Genomic DNA, 18882 nt, shown 5'->3' on the forward strand with positions numbered 1-18882 from the left:
GGGAAAAAAAGGACACATCACTAAATCACTCAGTTAATACTTTTCACATGTGCTTTTTTTCATTCTTTGCTAGGGAAAAGTAGCTTCCAGAACATTTCAGGGCTGAATAAATTTGTACAGAGAAGTTCTGGGCACAGTCCTCGCCAAGCAGCTGGGCAGTCTGTTTAGCCCTAGTACCAGATGGCAAATGCCTCGCAGCCCATGGTAAGTACCTTGCCTGTGCCACTTCCTGACCCTCTTGCTGCTCTGCTAGTGGGAGGAGAATGGTGTGAAGAGAGTCTCCAGCTTTCAGACCCCTTACATGTCTGCGTGCTCACCTCGTTTCTTCTGACCACCCTGCGTGGTCTTCTATAAACATGCGAATAAGGTGTTGGTTACTTCCTGCTCAGGGCTGTGTGTTGTTCCTTGGCTTTCAGAGCTGCTGGGGACTATGGTGCTGAGGAAACAGGACACCACTGGAGAGGACAGCTCTGTGCCAAAGGAGCCTGCTTTCACCCATTAAGACCGTGATTCTTCTGACTTACAGAAGTAAGTCAGCTCCCTATCAGTCCCTTATCAGTACAGCTCCCTACTTTGATTATGCCAAAAACCAACCTCTGTAGCACAAAACCAGTAAGTTACCTATTTTTAGGCTCTGTGCAGAAGGAGCCTGCTTTCACCCATTAAGACCATGATTCTTCTGACTTTATCAGTGCAGCTCCCTACTTTGATTATGCCAAAAACCAACCTCTGTAGCACAAAACCAGTAAGTTACCTATTTTTAGATAGTTGTTTTTGGAGTATTTTTTTGAGAAAGATGCTACTTACTGTTACCACTTTGTTTTCTAGATCAATGCCCCCTGCCAGGCTGAATCCAAGCCCGGTATCTTCTTCTTTATGCAAAATTGTAACATGAATATCATCAAATTCCTAGGCAGAGAAAGAAATAATGTCAAAACTTTCCAATAGGTACGTCAAGATGATTGGAAATTCATCATGTTTTCTTTTTGGCCCTTGTGTATTTTATATAACAAGAGTTAGTGGCATAAGTGTAATACTGAGACATGTTTAGTATATTGTTTTGATCAAAATCACCTATTTTATAAAATGCTATTCTGTGTCTAAAATTGTTCTTGTTCAGTGAACAGGATATCAGTTGGTTCTGGACCATAAATTTAATGATATTAAAGAGTATAGATATCATGTATTGTAGAAACAGACAATATTGCTGAATTGTTTTAGAGGACCTTTTCATTGGAAAAGTGGTAAAATAATTTGGCATAGAACATACATGAATACAAGTGTCACAGCTAAAAAATTGCTTTTCATTCTTATTTTTATATTTTAACAATGTTCTAATAACAGGTAGAGTAAGCTGTCTCTATGTTATCTCAAAGCTGGGTTTGTATAGGGTAACAACTCCTATTTAACCTTGTTTCCTGGGGAAACATGGCTCTCTTGATCACAATTTCACAATCATATTCAGTATGTGAGCAGTTGTAGTTGCATCTTTTGATCTTGTGTCTTGTTTCCTTCCACAATTGAATCCTCTGGCCAGCTGCAACCAGGTATAGGGTACATGCTGCTCAGAGATTGTCCAGAAAATTCCATGAAAACAGACAAGTTGATATCAGAGAGACTAATGTCTCATTGAGGGCAAGGTTGCAACATAGCTTTTACTGCTAATCAGACCAAAAATGTCAACATGGGATATTGATAAGAGACACAAATTGATACAGAACTTGGCTTTCATAAATTCTGCTTGTCCAACTGCTTTTTGATTGCAAAATACCAGCAAAGTTTGATGTAGTCAGTAAGAATTTGCCTCTTACATGAGAATTTGTCTACCTGGTATTCTGACAGGCAAACATGAATTCACTGCTTGTGCTCCAGGCAGTACAGATACAAACTAGGACTAACCTGCGACATATACTACTGCAGTTAGCTAAGAGCCAAACTCTGTATTGGCTTAGGCTCATTTGTGCATTAATGCAGTTGTGCTGCTTTTGCACAGCTTGGAGTGCCTTAATACAGCAAGCATGTAGTTGCCATCAGAAGCTGAACTGTTTTCAGTGCAGAGCTCGATGTTATCTGCTTTTTATCTCAGTGTGAGCAGTGTGAGTCTTTACAGTTCTGGAATGCACACTTTTAACCTTGTTTTTGACTTACTTATCCTGAGCTTTATTGTAATTCTAGATGAATCTAGTAAGACTAAAGCTTGCTCAGTATCCCAAAGATGAAGCATTGTGTATCTCAGATTGGCAACCCACACAAGAGGATGGCCTCCAAAATATCAGTGCTTACTTCTGCATATATTGACCTTACCTGCTGAATAACTGTTATCCTATTAGTTAAATGGGTATTACTCTTGCTTACTTATCTTTGAAGGCTTCTTCAAGATTTTTGATCAACACTGGTATATATTGAGATGACTGTTTTATTTGTTATAATATCAAGTTGTGAAGATTAACCAGACACATCTACTCCACAGCTTTCTGACAGTTGTGTACAAAAGGAAAAAGTAGATTTACCTTTAAGGTTGCTTCATCTAATGATTTGACTTCCTCTATAAGTTTTGCTAACTCTTCAGGGGAAAGCAGAGAGATGACGGACTGCCCTGACACACCAGACGCTTGAGGTGAGCTGCATTCCTGTTTCTCTTCCTCTTTCTCATTGTCTGCGAGGCTCACAGTATAATCTCTCAACTCAGAGAGGCTGTCCCATTGTGAGAAGAATAAAAAAGAAACATTAAGTTATGAAAGAATTTACAAAAGCACAGCACAAATAATTTTGGAGCAGTTGTCTTTTGATCTTATCAGCATTTAATTGGGGTGGTAGCTCCTATAAAAAGCGCTATAAATATATACAAATGTAAATTTATCATGTTAGCTTAACAGAAGTAGGATCTATCACATAAAAGAATAGGAATAATCTCTTGGCCCCAGGCAAAACCAAACTTAAATCTCCTTCATCAGGGAAATGCTAGAAATATTCCTCCTAAAGTAGGAGAAAGCTTGAAATACACGTGCTTATACAGTACAAATTAAAAATAAGTGTAACAGCCATGTGAGTCATTCAACCTTTGTGCTCTAAAAAGATTTTAATTTGGTCTGTAGTTTACTACTGTGTGCTACTACCTTAGAATATTAATCTGTCAGCAGATGAGCGCAAATGCTCACCAATGCTGATCTGCAAATCTGATTTTTAAATATGGTATCTTACTTTAGCGAAAACCCAGTGTCCAGGTGATGATTCTCACTTATGTGTGAGAGAGAAATCCCATCCTCCTCCACAGAGGACTGAGACAATGTGTCCGATGTGTCCCATGTGCTGTTTGCAGAAGAGGCTGGAGACTGAGGAAGGCAGAGCAAAGATTTCATTAAAGCAGATGACACTTGGTTGCTGATGGAGTAGATTTTGCTACACTTTTCATCGTATGTCTTCATCATCTCACAAGTCTGGGTAGCAGTAAGTGGGAAGCTTCGTGATCTTAGGCTGTGTGCTTTTGCCACCGGTACAAGATAGGAAGTTGCAATGGCTTCGGTAGTTAAGAGACCTAAGGAATTTTCAGTGTTGATGTTGTTGCTTTTCTCTGAGCCAGCTGCAAGGACCTCCCTGGGAGAGGAAGATCTATCCAGGCTCTTTGTAACCATTACCACAGATGACTTGGGCTGTTGTTGGCCATTTTCACAATGCTGGAGAAAGGCTTGTTTTAAATGGGCTGGAGCCACTTCTGACCCTGTTGCAGTGGGAGAGTGTTCTTTCTGGACCGATGGTTTCAGGCTGAACCTTCGGTGTGTCTTTTCAGGTGACTGTGGAGCACTCAAGGATTCAAATGAGCTTATTCTTTGTTTTATTGATGATCCCCTGGTAGAGACACGGGATAAGCTGGAGTGTAGTTCTCTGCTGGAAATACTCTCAAGGTCAGGAGGACTTTGGTCTGCCTGTGTTTTTAGATCTGAATTTGCTTTCCTCAGTCCTTTCAGGCTCTGGCGAAACCAGGCTGGCTTAGGTGCAACAGGAGGACCCTTTTTCACACTGTCATTTTCTTCTGGTTTGAGCACTTTTGAACCAACTATTTCTGATTCTGATTTCTTCAGAACTGTCTCTGAGCTGCTTTGATTTTGATTCTCCTTGTTTGTGTGGATGCCAGGTTGCAAATCTAAGTGGACGTTATCTTCGCTCATGGTAGGATTAAATAAACTTTTTATGCAGTCAGAAATTTTAACCCAAGGGTCTTCAGTTGTTGTATCAAGACTATAATCTACTCGTGCTTGTCTTTTAAGTATAGGCCTTTGTATTGATGAAAGTGGATTCCCTGTATTAGAGAAACATTGATTATAAACAAACCTCCTTCTACTTCTCTTTCTCCATCCCTTATCTATGCATTGTTATTTATTAATTCATTAAACTTGAATTTCATTCAAGCCTCCAAGAGGTATTTTTTTAAAGTTTCTAAATAGTTCAAACTTCTTTTAAGATTCACAGCTCTTGATCTGCAAGTTCCAATTTTTGACGCTGAAATTAACTGAAAAACAAGGCTCTTCCTTGCTTATTTACAAGATCCCTTTTCTAAACGGCCTGCAACTTCTAAAGGTAACCTGAAAATTTGTGGTGCTGAAGTGATAATATAGGCTGTAACAGTTAGAATAGAAGGCTAAAATTGCAATGTTGTTTGCAGCCTTGTGAAAAAGCTGGTGTTACAGTGGATTCTTTAAAAAATAATTTTTTTCCCCTACGTTTACAAATATTTTTAGAGTACCACTCTAAAATGACTGTCACATTAAGATCTTTGGTATTTATGCTTCCTTAAATCTGTGCAGGCATTTCCAGTTGTACTTTTCTAGTGAGTAAAAACTTAAATCTAAAGTAGGAATATTTTTACATCACAGACCGATTCAGTATTTTAATGTTAGCCATCACAGAGCTGAATGACGGCAAACTTCTGTTTGTGCAGTTGCACACTTACTGTTATCTGCTTCACTTGAAATAAAAGCATTTTCTAAGGCACCATTTTCTAATGATCTGAGCCAGAAGTTACAGAATTACAGAATGGTTTAGGTTGTAAGAGAATTGTTGAGGTTGTCTAGCTCCCTTGATGCTAAATTTCCTTAATTCTAACTAGCACAACAGTATACTAATTTATTATCAGTGGTTTGCACCATTGCAACACTTGAGACTTGAAACTATGAGTAAAAATGTCTTTTAGAAATTCTAAAACTAATGTTTACTATCAAATTTTCAATATAAATAAGCAGTTTCATCTGAAGAAATACAGCAATACTATACTTGTCCATTGATTATGCTGTTCTTAGTATAGTTTCCTTTTTTTTTTTGCAGATTAGTCAATAGTCTGAAATTTCATCTGTTCACCTCAAAATTTACGGCTGTGGGTTGAAGTCTACATTTAAAGAGAAAGGTGAATTCAGCTTGATACCCATTTTGGAATCCAAGCTAAATGCTAGGATCATTTGCAAAAAAAATAGTTCATGGTATTAAACATACCTAAGTTTGCTTTTCTTTCTTGATCTCTGCCCGCTGGAGCAGCAGTTATGTGCTCAGTATCGTGTGCTGCAGGAGAAGTGGTAAAGGCACTGCGGGTTACATCGGTTTGATGTCCCTCTAGCATTGGTTCCCCAAAAAAAACAAACAGGAAATAAAAGTGTGTCAGAATGTAATTATGCAAACCACGCTATATATGAATCTGAAAAAACCCATGTTTTCATTTCTTTTTAATGTGAAAAGAAATATTGAATAGAAATCAAGCTTTCGCTTCTGCTTGGGATCTAATCCTCATAGGACTTAATATATTCTATGTTTCGAGAGTGCTGGCATGATATTTTATTGTTACACTTGTAAACAGACTGTGAAAATATGCAGCTAACTTCTCAGAAGTTTTGTAATGACCTTTATAATAAACTAAAAGACTGCCTACCATAATTTTTTTTTTAAATCATCTGCTCAGTAGACTTTTATAAACCAGTCAAGCAAATTTCCTCCAACTTCATAATAAGCTCTCTTTTCTGTTGAAGCCTTTTGCCCTTAAGCACAAGATAGATAATCTAAATAGTTACTACAGTTTTAGAGCTCTCTCTTGGGTTTTGGGGTTTGGGTTTTTTTGGTTTTTTTTGTTGTTTTTTGTTTGGTGGAGTTTTTTTGCTGGAAACATGGGGCGAGAGGATTAGTTTGAGGCTGCAGTAAATGCCACTCTCAATATCATTAACACATGCTCTGGAGCTACTTGATTCCTTTGTAACCAAGTTACCATCTGCTGCGGATGGTACACATAAGTGCTCTCTGCTATAAAATTGAGCTCCAGGATTACTAATAAGGATCAAAACCAGACAGGACAGAAAGTGAAGGCCTAGAAACAAATGAGATTGTCCAGAAAAAAATCAGTAATTGAACAATTTTTTAGCCTTTCTGTGATGGGGTGGTGTTTGTTATGCAACTTTCTTATTTTCGGAAAACCTTTCTCCATCCTCTGCCTACTAGGGTCCTTCTTGAAAGCTGCGCTTGTGTTCTGTTGCTGTTTATGTGGACATCAGACGTTCAGCAAGTGAAGCAGCCACTTTGGAAGGACTACAAACAGTTTGATCCTACTCTTTACTGATGGCAGTTACACCTACCTTTTTATTGATGTGGTTTCAAGCACAGTCAAAAATATCAATTAAGCATTCTTGGTTATGAAAAATCAAACTTGCAGTCTGCAGAACCCCCATGTAAGATTGTGGTATGCAGGCCTCAATCTGACTAATACAAAATGTTTGGGGAATACAGTTTTGGTTTTTTTAAAAAAGGAGTAATAATACCTTCTCTTAATGATCTGAAACATGTTCTGACAAGAAATCCTCTCTCCTGGGGACATAAAGGATCTATTGCTCTGATGAATACAGACTGTCTTACTAGAGGAATTTCTCTCATTAACAGAGCTTGACTTTTCATAGACTTTATTAATCTTAAGATGTATCTTTTTTTCTTCTTAGTATTTAGACTGAGTATTGAAAAATAATAAGTTGCATGCAGTGGTAAGTTCTACAAGTACTTATTTATCTGAATTTTACTTCTGAAAGGTGATTTTTCCTGTAGCTGTTGATGAATATGTTTCTACTGCTGTCTTCTTAGGGGATGGTAAAATAATGACCATATAAGAGGTGCTGAATTGGAACTTTCTTGGATATTAACATTATACATGGACTTCAGTCTGAACTCTGTATCGTTTTATTTTGATCTCTGCAGCTTGGGAACTGTAGGATTTTTTTGTTTGCATGCATTGAGATCTGCTCAGTTCTGCTGCGTATTGCTAAACCCAGGGGAAAGAGGTTTCATTTTTAAACAAACCACAACTTTGTTTCAGCATGCAGATCTCACAGTCCCTCTCACTCGTGCAGATATGAAACATTGTCTTTCTGCTCTGTCTTAGAGAGGGAACTGAAATTTTGTAACATACAGATATACAGTTAATTTTCAAATACTGTAGCTCATCGACAAGTATGTATGTGTCAATTTAAATGAGTTTATTTAGAACCTCCTGGTCTCAAGAAATGTATATGAAGCCAAGACTACCTGCTATACAAAATGTTAGTGCGTTCTTCCAATAGAAATCCGCTACTGAAATAATTTATTTGTTTCACAATTTCTCTACTTCATGAATGATTTGACTAAGTGTCAAGGTTAGGACAAAATTACATCAGAGGCTGTGCAAACTCCTCCAATCCCATCCCAGAGCAAATCGCTGTTCCAGGCACGTGTTTGCGAGCAATGACAGTGGGAGACTCAAATTCATCCCTGCTGCTACTTCTCTCACTGGGATTGTAACTCAGATTCCTTGCTATGGGAGAAAATTTCCTTCAGGCACTTCTCTGCCTTCTGACCTTAGCTTGAACATCACATTTTGACCTAAACTGGCTTTACTAAAATATATAGATTATCTTCAAAACAGAAGAGCCTCATTCCCGTCACCCAGTCCTCACATATGTATGCACACTTTCTCTTTCTCCCTGCCATCATACAAAGTCACTTTGCCTTCCTCCTTCCCCTGCCTCACAAATATGCAAACACAAGAACGTTTTTCAGATTTTGCTTTACCTGAACATTTGCAGAAGGTGATATAGCCACTTCTGATATAGCCACTTCTGATACCAGCTTTTCTTTTCTGTCTGCATTACACTGGTCATTACATGTACAGTCCTGCTTAAAGTATTTCCTTGGTGGAGGTTTGGGCTTTGATGATTTAGGTTTTCTAACGAAGATCTCTGATGATTTCTTAGTGTTTTGTGAGGGTCGACCTCCCTCACTACAAGTAGGAGGGGAATTGCTCTCTGAATTGTTGCCAGAGAATGAGTACAGCAGGCCAGGCTGCCTGGTGATTGGTACATCGATGCTATGTACTCGTGCTTTCAAGTCAGTCAGTTGGAACACAGCACCATTACTACACGAGGACCTAGGGTTGTAGCTGCTGTCACTGCTGGAGCGGATCATTAGCTTCTGCGTCCTGCGGTTGCAATGAGCAGAATTCCTTTCTATATGTTTCTCACACGGGTGTCTTCCATGCCAGCTCGTTTCTAGTTTCTTAACACCTGTATCAGGAACATGTTCAAAATGTCTATTCAGATACATGCAACATGCTCACTTCTAAGATTCAGCTGATTAAATTTGCAGCTAAATATCATCACTGATTGATGCAAATATATGGTTTATGCATTAAAGGCTTGTAAATAGAAGAGTCAACAGTTACATTCTTGGGCAGCAAAATAACTTTACATTTTCCATACATACATATATATTTATATATATGATATATATATCAGCAGTATAGTTGTACCATGATTCTGTTGCTTTTGGTCCTGTGGAAGAAATGAGGACACGAAAAGGAGTACCGTTGCAGTATGTTACTGTGGGAAGATGTCATAACTGAACTGGGCAAATAGCTCTAACCGTGACTGCATATGCCTTTCCTCATAAGGGCATTAACAAGCGGTTTGGCCCCAGAATACCACCTGCATTGTGCAGTTCCTTGCTATCATAGTCCTGTCACCTACTGACAGTTGTGTGAAAAGCTTTAAGCAGAAGTTATGAATTGGAAAGGATGAGCAAGAGCAAGTTTGCACAATTTTTTTTTCTGGCAATCAGATGGACGTGTTGGGTTTTTTCTCATCACTCTGGTAACACATCTTAGGAGGCATGTTAGGAGTGTTGTCCTGTGAGGTTCCCTTCCTTTCTGCTCGGGTTATTTCACTGTTACCAAAGACTCCAATACAGCATGTGCTCATCCTAATGTCTTTTAAGTCAAAATTACCATGTCTCAATGAATGCTCTTATTCCTTTACCTTCAGTACTCCACTGGTGTCTCTCCTTTCCGAACCTGTTGCTTTCCACTGCTTGTGCTACAGCTTCTTTTAGCTGTTGCTCAGACACCTAGGAAATATCATGCCATTATACTTTCACAAAATTACTGTGGAGTGAGTAACATTTCAACATCTATTCCTTTCAAAAAGATTTCCAAGTCCTGCAAGTCCTCATACAGAAATGAATAGATCTGGTTATATCACGTATTAGTTAATTTAAAAGGTAAGTAAATGCACACCATTATATTTGTTTATATTCCACTATAGCTGACTTGCATTTATGGATGTGCTTTTCATATTGGTCGTTCAGATAAAAAGGGATCTTTCAAAGGTAATTGTTCTTTTGCATATTTCACTAGAAGTAGAGTTCTGTATTTACCAGTATAATATAATTTAATGCTGCACTTTACGATGCGCTTTATGATGCAACAATTTAAACTTGATAATAATTTATACAGTATTTGGTGTTAGGAAGCATTCTATAGAAAAATCTTGCAAGAATGAAATGTTTTACTTGAATATTAATTTAATTATAAACATTGGCTTTGCAAGACACAGTTTTTAATTGCTGAAAGGCAGGTGTATTAGCATTTCTTTCTTTTTTTGGGGGGGGGTATGTTCCCTCTTTCAAATTATTTTCTTATTATTGGGAATTCTTTCTTGAATAAGAAATTTATTTTTGTTTATTTCTTAAATGTTATTTCTGTAATTTACTTATTCACAGTACAAAAACTCATGCAAGAGTGTCTCCAGTGATCTTCAAATCTTGATTATATTTAAGATAGTGAATATCTCAGGTTTGCTTGTGTACAGTGACATTTATAAAGAAATCAGCATCTTTGTTATCAGCACTTTTCCACCTGTTTTAGATTAGTGCCTGCTCCCTCACTTAGCTTTAGTTCTCAGTATGTGCTTTATTGAAAGTCAGAAGGAATAGAGCGTGCTACCTGTGGTTCAGGGTGTCTGCTGATAATAATCTGCACTGCACCAGGATCGCAATGGCTTAGCACAGCATAAACTTCATTAAGAGTCATATTTTGTACTGAGGCTTCATTAATTTCAATAATTTCATCTCCACACCTACAGAGGCATTAAAAAAGGAGAAAGGATGTAAACATAACAGATTTTCTCCCAACCTTGTCTACCCCACATGAAAGCAAAAAACAATTGCATGTTGTTGAACTCTAATTCGATCACAGATTAAATTGCTATCTCTCTGTGTTCCTGTTACAGAAAATGGAAGGGGAATGAGTTGAACGTCAAGGTCTTTTTGATCTAACTGCCTCGGTGTGTGCACCCTTTGAGCTCTCTTCATGTTCAGCTATGCACGCTCTGTCTGCGACCTTTCTGCGGTATGCAGCTCAGCTGCTGCTTCCGCCGACATCTTCCTTCCTTCCTTTTAAGTTAATGCTTCACTTTTCACGTCTTCATGGTCTGCTAGTGTTATTTAAGGTCAGAAGGGATGTTGTGTTTCTGCTACATATTAATAACCTGTTAATAGAAAGATTCCAGCAACAAATTATTGTAATCCTGCTAGTCTGAATCTTTCTAGGTGAAATCCAAATTTGGCCCATATAGAAACAGAGTTCGCCCTTCTCTACTCTGCTGCAAATACCCACATACATTAAGTGGCTGATGGAAGGCACTGATTTGTATCATGCAAACTTTCAAATAGACCACAGTTCTTTCTGTTAAAGTCTAGACACGAAGAGAGGAGGGCTACAAAGCACCTAAAGTTAAATCAAAAAGCCTTCACTTAAAATGCTATGTTCTGTTTAATCCTAAACATATTCAGCACTTCTAATTGGTCTTAAATCTTACAAAGTTAATTTCTACACTCTCACTAAAGCTCATTTCAGCAGATCTGTGTTTCTACTGGGCAAGATGTGATACAATTTGAGGAGCTTCTATCAGGAAAAAACAGCGCTCAGACAAGGCAGAATGTGCCGTATGTTTGGGTTTTTCTAGATAGTTTCTCATTGGGAAATCTCTTCCTGGAAGAATGTTTGTCTAAGACCCCCAAAACTAGCCCAGCCTGGACACTGGGTTGCTATAAATTTGGAAAATCTCACGTATCCTAAATACACATGCTCAGACCCGCAGAATAGCACGTATGATTTGACCCTAAAAAAGCACTGTGACTTCCTGCCCAAACACGTCAAAAATAAACCTATAAAACAGAGCAAATATAAACTTATGGCGTAAGACCATTTCTCATCCTACCTGAGTCTCCCATCCATGTGTGCCACTGAACCTGGTGAGAGAGTGTGAATAAAAATCCCTGAAATACACTGGAAGTAAGGGATGCTACATAACCCGATTCCAAGGCCAACACCTGGTTCTGAAAGAATTAATAAAAGACATAAGAAGCAGTCAAAACAAATCATTGGAGAGACCATTTTTTAAAATGTCTTCAATTTAATTATTTTTTTCTATACCAACCATAAACAAAGTCTTGTGTTCATGCATGTTTCACATTCAGTATTAGCTACTCCTCCTACTGTTTTTCTTTTACTCCCCCATCCCTCATGATTAAAGTCACTGCACACCAATATGGCTTGTGGGGTTCCAAAATCTGGTTTGCAGCTCAATACTGGTGTGTCACAGACACAATGCAATGCTGGTTTATTTTGCAAAATATCTGTCATTACAGAAGAATTCAAATGATTTTACAAGGAGAGAGAATAGGGGGAAAAAAAGAACAAAAATTAAGGAGGGGAATAAAAGCAAACAAAAATTATGTATGTCTGGCTATTGTTTGCTAGATGTAACCCCTTTCTGTTTCATATAATACAGATAAAGGTTTTTGTGAATGTACCCTCTTTGCTCTGGACAATCACTCTGATGTCAGATCTCATACTGTTTGGTAAGTCATGCTGTTACCTCATAAGAGACTGCTTGGTTTGCTATCTTTGATGTTCCCATATTTAAAAATTTATTTCATTCTGCCAGTGGTTTTTTTATAAATAGAAGACGATGATAGTTGGAGAGGAGATGAAAGAACTACATGAAGATATAGGTATGTATTTTATTTGCTTTTAAGCCTTTTCAAGAAGGAAATTAACTGCTTGCACACTTAAGGGTAAGAGTTACATAATCTGCTTAATAATTGGTAGTTGTTGCCAAGAGGTTTACTTTTCCATGTGAAGGATATGAATGTGACTACTGCTTGAGTGGAAAAAAATGAAAAAAAAGATTGGCTTTTGAGGACAGACAATGTTCAAAATCCTGCTGTTGATAGATAGTTGTTAGCACTAAGACAGGCACCAATATCTAATTTAGTGTTTAAAAAAAACCCCACAAAATCTTAGTTCAGGAAAATAATCAGGTTAGCGAGGAAAGACATTCAGAGAGAAAATGAAGAGTGGTTTGTGAATCAGTGCCTTGTTTGCCAGTGCTCAGTTAATTTTGGCACTTACCTTTGTTTAGGGTAACTTCCATTATGACCCTGTCATTGGGCTTTGTAGCATTTAATGAGAATGTTGCACTTTCTGAACTGAAAGAGCTGTTTTCTTTGGTTATGCATGTAGTGGAGCTCAGTGACTGACACAAGTGGGGCGACAGACAACTGGAAGCAGAATGAGGTGTGCTGAAGCTTGTCCTGACTGTAAGTGTGAGAAGACCCTTTTTGGCCTGCTAGAAAGAGGAGACAGATTATGACTACGTGGAGTTCACATACATGTTGTGTGTACAGACAGAAATTGTGCTGGAAGGAGAGTACATAACCTTGAATTTTTGTAAAGCATCGTAATGTGTTAATCCATGCATGGATTCTCCATTCAGTTCCAGGATTTCATCACCTATTTTTAAAAAAGAAAAACAGCACTATGTTACTATTACTGAATTGTGCCATAAGTTACATGATGCATACATTCTAGTGTCACTTTAATCTACCTTTAGATATCACTCTTTGGGAATCTGGAGTGGGAAAAGGGAGAGAAGAGGGATTTCCCACCTTCTTGTAACCTTCCATCAGCAGCAGCAGCTCCACCAGGAAAGATGGTTTTGACATAGATGCCTATTGGTCCGTAAATGCTGTCTTTCCCTCCAACAATACTGAAGCCCAAACCCTAATTTGTGGAAGAAAAACAGTGTGTGAGAGATCCATGTTCAGTTCTCCTAATAGTTCATTTGCAGTTTCTTCTGCATTTGCTACATCGGCAGTACTATTTAATGGAGTAGCATAATCTATGAAAAAAACAGTTAACCACATGCCAGTAGTAAAAGCAAATGAAAATTTCAGCTGAGTACTCTCTTGATATACATTCTGTTTGTTGCTATCAATTAATTCACTATTCCACATAAGAAGGTGTCTAAATTATTTTATTTTGCCCTTGAACTAATAAACCACCTTGAGAGATTAATTTATCTGTTCTCCTTAATTTCCTCTCCCATAAATGAGTTCAATAAAAAACACCATATAAGTTCTTGGTATTACTTTTAACCTCAGACATGCATATGGAGATATCTCTCTTTTACCCTCTACCAGAGTTAATGTGTGTTATAAGCTTAAGCAATACCAATAGGCCTTTAAAGGTAGATACTTCTCATCTACTTATTCTTTGCCCTTTTTCCCCTTATATAAAAGTCAAACACTGCCTGCTACTCTTGGAAGGATATTACAGGACTAATTCACACCTCTGAAGCTATTTAACATCCCTGAAATGAAAAGTGAAGGTACTGTGCTGATGACATCCTCATAGGCTCTCAAAATGCAGATGACATTATTATTTTTTAACTTATGCTGATGATCAGACTTCGTGGAATGATTTCTGAGAGTCATCTCACAGCTTAAGTACTTATAAATAAAACATTAAATATTTTAACTTAAAAGGTTATTTATAAACAAATTGAGAACCTTATTCAACAAGTTCAAAAGTTATGTGTTTAAATTCATAGCTTCTGTATTCTCTTTCTAAACATCTTCAGTGATATTACTTTTGTAGATACAACTACCTTCTGTCTTTCTCCAGACTTTTATTGTGGCTTTTGCCAATGTTTATTGTGTTTTATTGGGGTCCTGTGTGTTCCTGGTAGCTCTTGTTTTCCTTTTCAATAGATTTGTCTTTATGGCTCAACTCTGACTTGAAGGAAGCTCTAAGGTTGCTGTGCTAGTGCAATGTACAGATGACACAGAGTCTATGATTCCAAGCCTACCTCCAGCTGCCAAAAATTATAGAAGTAAATGTCAACATTGGTGTTATCTTATGTTATTAGAACGTGAAGAGTGCCTCAGCAAAGAAATACTTCAGAAGGTTAAGAAGCGAGTCATGAGAACTAATTACTCTTGGCAAAGCCTGGGTATGAATTGGCAAACCAGAAGTAGCAACCTTAATACCTGAAGTCACTTCCTTGCACTTTGTAGCTTACGTTTGTGAAACAAAGTAAAACCCTATGGTAAATCAACAGATTCAATCTCACCTTTCCTTGTCCTTTCATCAACACGATGTTTGAGATTACTGAAGCCTGTGAGCCACAGGATGTGTGCACTAGCTGTGCTGTACTTAGTGATCTAGATGGCCTCGAAATTGCCTGTGAACATAAAAAAAAAATTAATGCAGAACCATAATTTTTAGACGTACATTAGGACAACTTATTTATTTCAAAATCAATTCTAATTTTCAGAAGCCACGTTATTTTGACAATCGCTTCTCACTGCAATTATCCCACAGTGACTGAACTGGAGAGAAATGAGAAAGTTGGCCCTTGAAGTGGGGGCCAACAGAAAGATATATTTGTGCTCTGATTTGATTCTCCATGCCAAAATCCCATTTTGTATCCATTAAGGGTCCTAAACGAGTATTATCATATTTGTCTTTAAGAACTGAACTAAGAAACAAGAAATTCTAACTCCTTCCCTCATCTTGCCACTAAATAACTTTATCTTGGGACATATAGATCCTGTCTTCAGCATTTCCCCCAAAATATGAATTAGTGCTCACTAAAGTTCTTCAGATTGTGAACTACCCTGTGCTGCCTCTGTTAAGCCCCCAGATAGGTTTCTTTCTACAGCTGAAAGAGGTGAAGTATGTCCTTTTTGCTTGAAAACCAAGGAAAGCAACTTCTCACGCTTTTCATCCCTCTGTTCCACAAACAGTGGAGTTCCGAACTCCAGCCCCCAAGATCTGAGCCATTTTAATGAACCTTTAATGAAAACCTCCTATTTAAACATGGAATTGGGTATTACAAACTAATTTAAACACTGACAAAAGTCATTACCTAAAGCTAATTATGCATGAAGTTCAGCAAGGTCAGAGTTAATTGCACACATTACAAGTCCAAGAGAGTTCCAAACCTTTTTTTATTTTTTAATGCAGCAAAGTGAAAGTAACAGGTGTTGATGTGCATGGAATATCAGACAAAATTTCAGCCTCTACATATGCGAGATTATAAGTCTCAATTCTGACAGAAAAACAAGATCATTTATTCAACATGGGATTGGGAACATGATTAAGAGGGAAATGTCTGTGTAATACCAAAAAACTATACTCTCTAAAAAGTATATCTCTGCCAGGTCAGGGTGATTGTTTATTCAATTGTGTGCCTTCTCAATCTGAAATTGGAAGTTTTCATTTAAATTTCATTTGCTTCTGTGTGAGGGGGTGTATTTTCTATTTCTGTGTGTGGTGACAACGAAAACCAAGGTGCTGCCAAAGATGATCTGCTAATGGGCAGCATCTGCCACACAGGACCTTCAAGCAGGAGGAAGCCCAGCAAATCCCTGAGGTCTGCACAGGTGTTGTTTGGTTGGGATTTGTGCTCCAGTTTGCCATGTCCTCACCCCCATCAAAGCCCTAGGTCAGGTTGTGGTGCCCTCAGGGTTACATTACCAGAATTGTTTAAATATCTATAATTTACTGTGGGGCAGAGCAGAATGCCTCATGCAGCCAGGGCAGCTAGGGGCTGTGGCTACGAGTCGTGAGGTGAGTCCATACCTGCTCATGGCCATGGCTGGGCCAATGGAGGTGATGAAAGGCTTGCAGCAGTGGGACCCAAAGCTCAGGCTGGGGTTTTGTTAGCCAGATGCACAGAGCATCTCCATGGCGAGCAGCAGGAAAACATTCAGAAAGGAGGGGCTCTTCAGCGGTGAGCTCTGCAGTGGCTCTGGCTGACTACCAAGGTGGTGCAAACCACAGAGGGGGATTTACAGACACAGTAAAACCTGCTGGGGCAATGGGAGGGAGAAGCTGCTGAAGAACTGGCATTTTGCTGGCACAGAGCCTTTCCCGCTCTCCTGCTCCTCGCTGAGGAGAGATGGGATTAAAAAGTGGAGGAAGCAAATGTTCGCCATCTTCCCTGACAGGACCAGTGAGGAAGGTAGGTTTTGGCAGGAAAGTGACTGCCAATGTCATCGAGAGATTCTTAGAGACCGTTTTGCCTGTTTTTCAGGTGATTTCCTGTAGCACTTACTGGGTTTCTCCCTCCAGAGCAGTCCAGCTGTTGAGACAGAGATTTGCGGCTGGTGTGGAGAGTGTGGGGCTGCCGGTCTCTGAAGGGCACGGCTCTCCGGGGTGCTGTGCAGTCCATCTCCCCTACCCAGTATGGGTTTACACCTGTTGGATGTGGGGAGAGAGACTGGGTTATTTCTCAAGTGTTGGACATTTCTGCACATTCATTTGACCAGGTAAGTGTTACTTAGAAATGTTTTTCCTCCTGTATCTCTCTGTGAGGACTCTTTTCAGTCCTCATTGTAGGACTAAATGTCATTATGTTAATGTTAATTAATGCCATTAATGTTAAATATAGTAAAGAGCAAACATTAGCTGCCAAAAGGATATTGTCCTATTTAGAATACACCTTAAAAATATATAATTGAATGCTTATGCTCAAAATCTCAGACTGTAGGATATTGTGAATATAAAAGCTGATGCTTTTATGCATCAGCAATTCTTAGCTAAGTGTCGCAGACTAAATTTGGACAGCAGCTGTGGTTTCTTTCAACACTGCAGTACCATCACACAATGAAGTGCTGTGCTGTGCACTCTCCGAGTATTACAAGAGAAAAGATTACGTCTCTGCAACTTACTGGTTGAGTTACTGCGAGTGCGTTGACACGCAGCTTTACCGTGCAGAAAACCATTCTGTATCTCCAGAGGCTTTTCCTTACAGGTTGGTGTTTCCTTAAAAGAAAAAAGAAAAAAATATTGTTATGCAAGGTATTCTCAAAAGTGATCTAAATTTAGAAATAAGTTTTCTCCTTATTTGGCTTGCACAAATTTCAGCCTGAATCAAAAAGCATGGAGCAAAGTTAATTATTTAAAATAAATAGGATGATCAAGGAGAATGCAGCTCAAAAGTCTGCTATAAAAAATGATTATAACTTGCCAAAGTAATAAGATAAAAATAGATTCTGGTTTTTAGTCAAAATGATCAGAAAATTAATTAAACACCTCCCGTTGGTTCAGGCAGACTAATATTTTAATGTATGTCTAATTTGTCTATTTTCTGGCGACAGCTGTGGGTTTGGGTACTCTGTCTCAATCACCTTAGAACAGTATTAATTTCAAAAGGAAAATTCTAAGGCCCAGCTTTGCAATGGTGGATAGGTGTCTAACTTCTGCTGATTTCAGAGGGATGTTTTTTAGCCAAAATACTATCTAAGTGTTTAAAAAAACCTTTGAGGACTAAGCTTTAGTGTTTTCCAAAAATTCAGCACCTTCTACTTGGAAACTCTTGGTTGCTTTTGAAGAGATGGCCACTAATTCTAGCATTTAAACTTACAGATAAAACATTCACATTTCTAAAGGCAGGTTTTAGAACAGTTTTAAGATAAATAAATGATCACATCTGAATAACAGTTAATGTTAGGAGTAATTTCTGGATGTGTATGGTTCCCAAAAGTGAATACCGTTGATACTGAGGGAATCATAGCTAAAGGAAGGACATTACTGCAGACAGCATATGGAAACTGATTAAAATATAGTAAAGCTCCAAATATAAAAGAGTTTTGCTCAGTGGTATTCTGCAGGGGCTAAGAAGGCCACAAGAGCAGCATCAGAGCAGGATCTGTATGTTTTAATCTGTCTGGAGCCAACCAAGACAAACACTTTCTTCCAGAAGTCTGACTTGAGTACTGCTGTTTGAAGATATCTCAGCTAAGGGATGATAATTTTCCTCTTCGACAGCAGGTGGAGGCATTGCCAAGTAGCAAAATCCTACTAAGGTTTTCCAGTCCCATTCCCCTAGGGAACTCTTCAGAATAAGAAATGCAGAAAAGATCCTTAAAAAAAGGTATTTTGAAAATGATTTTGCAGTGTTTTTCTTACCAAGGTAACTAGCTTCAAAAGCTTTTGATATTAACTGTTAATTAATTTGGTACAGGCTTGTCTTTAAATGCAGAGTTTACTTGGCTGCCTCTTGGGTGGTATTGTACTACAAAATATAGTTCACCTCTGACCACTTAGGCATTTAAAGGAGAGAAAATAAACAAAAATCTTGGCAGAATCCAGCAGAGATCTGGATGAGACACTTCGCTGCTATCCTAGAAAGCAGCACACTGTACTCAGACCTGATAGCAGCTCCAGTCACGAGAGTGTTCTCAGTCTAGGGTTATATC

The 18882-nt window shown here is 38.4% G+C and overlaps 1 protein-coding gene across 1 annotated transcript in view; it reads right to left on the reverse strand.

Moving 5' to 3' along the window:
• Nucleotides 1-754: 754 nt before the first annotated feature.
• Nucleotides 755-18882, reverse strand: part of IL16 (interleukin 16) — a gene marked incomplete at its 3' end in the record, with an annotated part of 33947 nt that continues 15819 nt past the window's right edge. The window contains 14 exon segments of the mRNA XM_010185052.1: nt 755-909; nt 2511-2694; nt 3202-4297; nt 5485-5616; nt 8061-8558; nt 9309-9396; nt 10274-10406; nt 11550-11667; nt 12746-12959; nt 13053-13126; nt 13282-13396; nt 14748-14858; nt 16737-16879; nt 17353-17446. Coding sequence (XP_010183354.1) covers nt 755-909; nt 2511-2694; nt 3202-4297; nt 5485-5616; nt 8061-8558; nt 9309-9396; nt 10274-10406; nt 11550-11667; nt 12746-12959; nt 13053-13126; nt 13282-13396; nt 14748-14858; nt 16737-16879; nt 17353-17446 — 3155 coding nt within the window.

The sequence above is a fragment of the Mesitornis unicolor genome, unplaced genomic scaffold (assembly GCF_000695765.1).
Source record: "Mesitornis unicolor isolate BGI_N332 unplaced genomic scaffold, ASM69576v1 scaffold8225, whole genome shotgun sequence".
NCBI classification, from domain to species: Eukaryota; Metazoa; Chordata; class Aves; order Mesitornithiformes; family Mesitornithidae; genus Mesitornis; species Mesitornis unicolor.